General features: G+C 37.7%; 1 protein-coding gene across 1 annotated transcript; it reads right to left on the reverse strand.

Moving 5' to 3' along the window:
• Nucleotides 1–1,224: 1,224 nt before the first annotated feature.
• On the reverse strand, nucleotides 1,225–6,090 carry LOC143592166 (uncharacterized). The gene is made up of 3 exons (XM_077072144.1): nucleotides 5,015–6,090; nucleotides 2,535–2,551; nucleotides 1,225–1,292 (listed from the first exon to the last, which is right to left on the reverse strand). Exons 1-3 carry the CDS (start codon nucleotides 6,088–6,090, stop codon nucleotides 1,225–1,227), a joined length of 1,161 nt encoding a protein of 386 aa, XP_076928259.1.
• Nucleotides 6,091–8,563: the final 2,473 nt, after the last annotated feature.

Genomic DNA, 8,563 nt, shown 5'->3' on the forward strand with positions numbered 1-8,563 from the left:
TTGTAGTGAGAAAGGTCTTATTGAAATGAAAAGAGTTGACACAAGTGACAACTTGGCTGACCAATACCAAGCCACTAGATAGAAATAGATTCCACTTTCTCCTGAAAGCCTTGGGACTGGTCAACTCTGACGAAATTTGATTGAGGATGTGTGCTCATTGTGCTAACTGACTATTCTTATGAAGGTCTTGATGAGTGAGTTATGCTAAATGTGTGAATCTGTGTTTATTGTTAACTGATTTGTACCTTATATGAAAATTTGTGTGACTTAGGTGTCTATGATACTTAGGTTTGAATTCAGTGAATGTGTATGATATTAGGATAAGTGTGTGTACTTTTGGTTGGAAATGACCGATTTGTGTGCTTACCTGATGTCTTTATTATGTGGATAATCTTATATGATGATATGATTAGGATATGATAGACTATGCATAATCTGTCTTGAATGTACATTATGTTAAGTCTAATGTATGCAGCTTGAGTAGGAAGTCAACATCAGAAGGATGTCAATTTCTGGGAGATAGGCTAGTGTCATGGCAATGCAAGAAGCAAACTACTGTGTCAATCTCAACTGCTGAAGCTAAGTACATTGCTGCATCAGCCTACTGTGCACATTTTTTTGGATTCAGAATCAACTGTTGGATTATGTCCTGAATTACTTAAACACCCTATTTTCATTGATAATACTGCTGCTTTGTTCATTTTTAAGAATCTATTTCAACACTCAAATACCAAGTACATTCAAATCAAACTTTGGTTTGTAAGAGATTGAAGTGAGAAAGGTCTCATTCAAATGAAAAGAGTTGATACTAGTGACAACTTGGCTGACCTATTCACCAAGCCTCTAGATAGAACTAGATTCCACTTTCTCCTGAAAGCCTTGGAATGGTAAACTTTGATGAATTTTGATTGAGAATGTGTGCTCAGAGTGTTAACTGACTATTCTTACGATGGTCTTGATTAGTGAGTTATGCTTGATGTGTGAATCGGTGTTTATTGTTAACTGATTTGTACCTTATATGAAAATTTGTGTGACTTAGGTGTCTATGATACTTAGGTTTGATGTCAGTGAATGTGTATGATATTAGGATAAGTGTGTGTACTTTTGGTTTGAAAAGTCCTATTTGTGTGCTTACCTGATGTCTTGATTATGTGGATAATCTTATATGATGATATGATTAGGATAGGATAGATTATGCATAATCTGTCTTGAATGTACATTATGTTAAGTCTGATGTATGCAGCATAAGTAGGAAATCAACTTCAGGAGGATGTCAATTTCTAAGAGATAGGCTAGTGTTATGCCAATGCAAGAAACAAACTACTATGTCAATCTCAACTGCTGAAGCTGTGTACATTGCTTTATCTGCCTGCTGTGCACAAGTTCCATCTATTCAGAATCAACTGCTGGATTATGGCTTGATTTACTTAATCACCCATATTTTCATTGATAATACTGCTACTTTGTTCAATGTTAAGAATCTAGTTGAACACTCAAAGACCAAGTACATTGAAATCACACATCACTTTATAAGAGATTTTAGTGAGAAAGGTCACATTGAAATGAAAAGAGTTGACACTAGTGACAACTTGGCTGACCTATTCACCAAGCCACTAGATAGAACGAGATTCCACTTTCTCCTAAAAGCCTTGGGAATAGTAAACTCTGATGAATTCTGATTAAGGATATGTGCTCATTGTGCTAACTGACCATTCTTATGAACGTCTTGATGAGTTATGCTTGATGTGTGAATCTGTGTTTATTGTTAACTGATTTGTACCTTATTTGAAAATTTGTGTTACTTAGGTGTCTATGATACTTAGGTTTGAAGTCAGTGAATGTGTATGATATTAGGATAAGTGTGTGTACTTTTGGTTTGAAAAGACCTATTTGTGTGCTTACCTGATGTCTTGATTATGTGGATGATATGATTAGGATAGGATAGACTATGCATAATCTGTCTTGAATGTACATTATCTTAAGTCTGATGTATGCAGCATGAGTAGGAAGTCAACATCAGAAGGATGTCAATTTCTGGGAGATAGGATAGTGTCATGGTAATGCAAGAAGCAAACTACTGTGTATTTCTCAACTGCTGAAGCTATGTACATTGCTGCATCAGCCTGCTGTGCACAAGTTTTTTTGGATTCAGAATCAACAGCTGGATTATGGCCTGAATTACTTAAACACCCTTATTTTCATTGATAATATTGTTGTTTTGTTCATTATTAAGAATCTAGTTCAACACTCAAAGACCAAGTACCTTGAAAACAGACATCACTTTTTTTTTTTGGGTAAAAGGGGGTTACCCAGGCTATATTAAAATTAAAAACTGGCGTAATGACAGAGTATCAAAACGGCAACAAAAAAAACACAACCACAAACTAGACGAGAGGCATACCACTCGCTAGTCCAAAACACACTAAACACAGCCCATAAAACTACAAGAAAACCAAATAAACATTAGACTTCCAACGTAGCATTAGGCAGCTTCCAAACTTCCATCCACTTCCTTGAGCCCGAACGTAACCGACTCGAGAGAAGTTTCAATCTGACAATGCCCACTACCGCTTCAATGATCTGATTGCAATCCCTCTTTTGATTTTTGAATAGTCTTAAATTCCTTTCCTGCCAAATCAAGTAGCAACACGCAGCTAAAACAAGTTTAGCAGTAACCACATCCGCCGCTTTACAAGAAGTAAGAGACTCGTATTTCACCAAGATATCCCCCCAAAAATCAGAATAGGACTCAATCTTAGCAAAATCACAAACACCTTTCCAGACTTTAAGCGAAAACGAGCATCGAAAGAATAGATGATCATGAGAATCGGGTTGAGAATCACAAAACGGACATACCTGGCTGACATCAGTTCGGGTCTCCCAATACCTCACCTTATCCTGAGTTTTTAATCGATTCTTAATGATCAGCCACAATAAAAATGCATGCTTTGGAATACAGTTAGGATGCCATACAACATTACACCAAGTGACCTTGCGATCCTTAGTTCGAAAAGCATGCCAAATATCCTTAACAGAAAACTGAACAAACTTTCCATTCAAATCTTTGATCCAAACTTCATCATCTTTATGATTTTGAATTGAAGGAAACTGCACTGAATGAAAAATAGAATTCCATTCAACCGGCCACCTCCAAAAACCCTCTTCAACCAAATTTGAAACTTTGTCAGATAACGAAAAACCCTCCCGATGGATTGATCTAGTAGAAACCATATCAATCAGAGGACGCATAGCACACCAGTTATCATACCAGACATAAGTAGATTCACCGTTCCCTATTCGAAACCAGAAAAATTGTCTCACCATTTGCCGAATATGTAAGAGGTTTCTCCAAGTCCAAGACATATTACCCCGATTTTGGACAGCCCAGAAACTTACACCCCGCAGTTTATATGTATGAATCCATCTGACCCAAAGAGATTCCTTATTACTAAGCAACTTCCATATATGAGCAGACAAAAGCGCAACATTAAATTCGGAAAACCTTCGAATACCAAGACCACCTTCAGATTTAGGAAGGCATACAGCCTCCCAAGCCACTTTAGCTTTTCCCCGACAACTATCCCCATTAGACCATAAGAATCTTCTCATGAGTTTATCAATTTCAGTGATTAATTTAGCCGGAAGTAAGAACATCATACCCCAATAAATATGCATAGAAGAAATAACTGATTTAATTAATTGAAGCCTACCCGCAAAAGACAAACTCTTATTTTTCCAATCAGCTAACCTTCCTCGAACACGATCCACTAAAACCCGGCAATCCTTGTAAGAAAGACTTTTAGAAACCAGCGGTACACCAAGATACTTTACGGGCAAATTACCTTCAGCAAAAGGGGAGATATTTAGAATAGCTAGTTTGACATGGTTCAGAGTATTGCAGAAAAAAGCAGTACTCTTTGGTAAACTAGGAGCCAAACCCGACACATCCTTAAATTCCTCCAAACCTCCCATAATAACTTGAACTGACACCGGATCTGCATGGAGAAAAATGAAGAGATCATCCGCAAAACATAAATTAACAATGTCCAAGTCTTCACAATTCGGGTGATAAATAAAACCCCCAGAATTTCGAACCCTACGCTTCAAAATAAGAGTGAGAACCTCCATAACAAGAGTAAATAAATAGGGGGATAACGGGTCCCCTTGACGCAATCCACGTTTACCCACGAAGAAACCATGCGGAATGCCGTTCACCGAAACTGAGAAAGAGGACGAGGTAACACAAGTCATGATCCAATTGATCATTTTAGGATGAAACCCAAAACCATTTAAAATCCTCTTCAAGAACGACCAATCAACAGTGTCATAGGCTTTCTGAATATCTACTTTGAAAGCACATCGAGGCGTTCCACGATCAAGGTGGTATCTATGCATCAACTCCTGGGCGAGTAAAATGTTATCTGAAATACTCCTACCAGGAATAAAAGCCGATTGATTTATATCAACTATACCCTCCAACGAACCTTTAATACGATTTGCAATGATTTTAGTAATACATTTATACACCACATTGCAAAGAGATATAGGCCTATAATCTTTCGGATAACGAGCATTTCCCACCTTAGGTAATAAGGAGAGAATAGTATGATTAACTTCTTTAAGCAATCTCCCCGACATAAAGAAATCCTGCACCGCCAAAATCACTAAAGGACCGACAATATCCCACGAACTCTTAAAGAAAGCGGCTGAAAAACCATCCGGACCGGGGGCTTTATCATCTCCAATATCAAACATAGCACCTCTAACCTCCTCACACGAAACGGGACCTACCATACTGTTAGCTTGAGTCGTCGAAAGTTTTGTACGAAAAAGATCTTGATCATCCAACTCAGACACCGTACCCATATTACCAAGAAAACCTTTAAAATAATTTACTAAAACTCTAGCAACATCCTCCCCATGAAACACATTTCCCGCCTCATTTTCAATACAATCGATCCGATTACGAGACTGATTAGCTTTGACAACTTTATGAAAATAAGCTGTATTCGACTCACCCAACTTTAGCCATTCCACCTTTGCCTTTTGTTTAAGAAAACGTTCCTCATCCAAAATAGCATCATTCAGCGCAAAAACTAACGCAGCATGATCCTCGCGCAAGATCTGATTAAACGGATCCGCATCAATACTCCTTTGAACAGAATCCACTTCCATCCGCAATTTATTAACTCTAGTATGGAGATTACCCTTGTCATATAACAGTTTACGAAGAGGTTTCTTCAAATTTTTCAGCTTTTTAATCAAAGAGAACATATAATAGCCCTCTACCTCTATATTCCAACCAGCCGTAACCACCTGTTTAAAACCTGGATGCGAAATTAGAACATTTGAAAACTTAAACGGCTTCGGACAGAACTTCTTGGACAACGGAATAGAAATAATAGCCGGCGTGTGGTCCGATATTCTATAAGGCAGAAACTCAACATAAGACCCCGGGAAAACATCATTGAAAACCTGGTTCCCCATTACTCTATCCAGCTTCTTCATTAGACCCGAATCACCCTTAGGTTTTTGGTTCCAAGTGTATTGAAGACCAGAAAATTTTAAATCTAAAATTTCCAGCTCTAGAATACAATCCTTAAGCTCAACCATCGAGATATTCCTCGAAGAGGAACTAGAAGTAGACTCATCCAGACTCATAATAGTATTAAAGTCCCCCATCACAATCCAAGGCTGATTATTTACAAAATTGTTATGAATCAGAAGATTTTGCCACAATTGACGCCTCAAAAGATACGAATTATGAGCATAAATAAAAGAAAAGAAAATTACTTTCCGATCAGCCTTAAGGGTAATTTGCGTATGAACCACTTGATCCGATTGAGAGAGAATCATCAAATCCATCACATTCGTATCCCATCCAACAATAACCCGAGAATACTTATCACAAACATTTCCATTCGAACTCCAGCTCCAATTACGAAATATCCTACTACAAATCCCATTCAAATTAGAAGGTTGAACATGCGATTCTAAAATAGCACATAACGAAATCTTATTTTCAGCTATAACCTGCCGAACCTCACTTTGTTTAGGGGAGCGGTTCACACCCCTCACATTCCAAGACATAGCATTAAACATTGGGAACCATTGAAACGGGAGTGCTTGCCCCCTCAGAATTTACCTTACAATTAATCTCATTAAAAACTTCCTCAATATCATCATCCGACTCTTCATTGAACCCATCCACATCTCCTATGGTTTCTGACAAAGGTGCAAAAGAATTTTCAATCCCTTTCATTTTATCAGAGTTCTGAATTTTTTTAACACGGTAAACGAATTTTGGCTTAGGTTTAGAGAGATGAACACCCTCAATAATCTTATGCTCACTACCACCAGCTTTTGATTTATGCTTTCGTTGAACTTGTTGGTATCCCTCCTCATCATTCCGATTCTTCTCTTTAACAATCTCCTTAACTTGTTTTGGACACTTCCTATCAGCATGGCCAAACGATTTACAAGTGCTACAATGAGGGGGTTTCCATTCATACTCAATCTCCACTGTTTGTTTAATGACACCCTCTCCGAGCAACGCTGGAATTCCAACCACTAAAGAATCTTTAAACTCATGATCAGCTTTCAATTCAATCAAAGCTCTAGCATAGCTACTACGACCCCAAGAATCAACACACATTGATGATGTATAAGAATCCAACATAATCGGATCACCAACCTTTGTGGCTAACATACTTAACCCATCCTCCGTATAAGCAACTAACGGCACATGATGCATTTTAACCCAAACCGGGACACGGGTAACTTCAGATTTACATAAAACAGTAAACGGGGTCCATATATTTAAAATAAGAGGCATCGACCTGATTAGCCAAGGACCATGTTCCATAACTCTATCCATTCCCTCCTTTGAATCAAATTTAAAAAAGAAAAATCCATCCGCATTCATCATGCATCGTTGGATACCAAACTTAACCCAAGTATTTTTAACATATGATTCAACAACCGGAAACGGGAGTCTTTTGTCCAAAAAGTAACCATACAAAGTATTTTCGTACCTTTCATTGACCTCCTTTATTGATGATTTCGGAAGAATGACATCCACACCTTCAATATTTGAATCCGACTCCAAGCACATAAAGTTTATCTTCTTTTTCTCAGAATTACCAGTTTTGAGAACCCCGGCATATGAAGCTTTTGAACCACTATTTTCAACACCATCTTTCCTACCAGAATCGCCTTTGGGATCAGCAATCTTATCATCCTCCAAATCAACATTCAGATCATTAATATTTCGGGAAACACCTCCATTTTTGTTAACTGAATTTGGTAAAATAATATCCTGATTCATAGAATCATGAATATTATAAGAAACCCTAGCCACCTTTGTATTATGTGGAACCCTAGCCACCTTAGAATCAGCCGCCACATGAGTAGAAACATCATGATTATGTTTCTTAAGAATACTACGGATCGGAGCACCATCAATGTTCTTGACCTTTGTAACAAGATTGACCTCCTCTTTAGACTCCATACTCGGACATCAAAAGCACAAGAGAGGCTTAACTTCTGCCAAAAAAAAAGGACGAGAAAAAAACCAGAATCACAAGATCCAAATCACAAAGAACCAATGATCCTTAAAAGGTTAATAGAATTCGTACCAATCTAGCTGAACTATAGCAATAGCCGCGATCGGTAACAGACCTACTAAGCAATCAGAATCAAAGGGTATGATACGGATGAACGACAACGAAACCCTAATTCAAAAAAGAAACGATAAAGAAGATCGATGCACAGATTTGAATCAAGAAGAAAAGAAAAACCCTAATCGCCCATACTTGCCCATAATCGCCCAGAGAGAAAAACATTCATTTCCTGTTATTTATTTTATAAGGAGAAGATGTTAAACAGACATCACTTTATAAGATATTGTAGTGAGAAAGGTCTCATTCAAATGAAAAGTTTTGACACTAGTGACAACTTGGGTGACCTATTCACCAAGCCACTAGATATAACTAGATTCCACTTTCTCCTGAAAGTCTTGGGACTGGTCAACTCTGACGAAATCTGATTGAGGATGTGTGCTCATTGTGCTAACTGACTATTCTTATGAAGGTCTAGATGAGTGAGTTATGCTTGAGGTGTGAATCTGTGTTTATTGTTAACTGATTTGAACCTTATATGAAAATTGGTGTTACTTAGGTGTCTATGATACTTAAGTTTAAAGTCAGTGAATATGTATGATAGATATTAGGATAAGTGTGTGTACTTTTGGTTTGAAATGACCTATTTGTGTGCTTACCTAATGTCATGATTATGTGGATAATCTTATATGATGATATGATAAGGATAGGATAGACTATGCATAATCTGTCTTGAATGTACATTACGTTAAGTCTGATGTATGCAGCATGAGTAGGAAGCCAACATCAGAAGGATGTCAATTTCTGGGAGATAGGCTAGTGTCATGGCAATGAAAGAAGCAAACTACTGTGTCAATCTCAACTGCTGAAGCTAAGTACAATGCTGCATCAGCTTACTGTGCACATTTTTTTGGATTCAGAATCAACTGTTGGATTATGGCCTG

The sequence above is a fragment of the Bidens hawaiensis genome, unplaced genomic scaffold (genome assembly GCF_021521415.1).
Source record: "Bidens hawaiensis isolate Kalapana, Puna unplaced genomic scaffold, B.hawaiensis_p1.1 tig00040562_1, whole genome shotgun sequence".
Taxonomy (NCBI): Eukaryota; Viridiplantae; Streptophyta; class Magnoliopsida; order Asterales; family Asteraceae; genus Bidens; species Bidens hawaiensis.

Excerpts from the sequence above, each read along its gene's own strand:
- LOC143592166 (XM_077072144.1), bottom strand. The coding sequence starts at position 6,090 with ATGTCTTGGAATGTGAGGGGTGTGAACCGCTCCCCTAAACAAAGTGAG.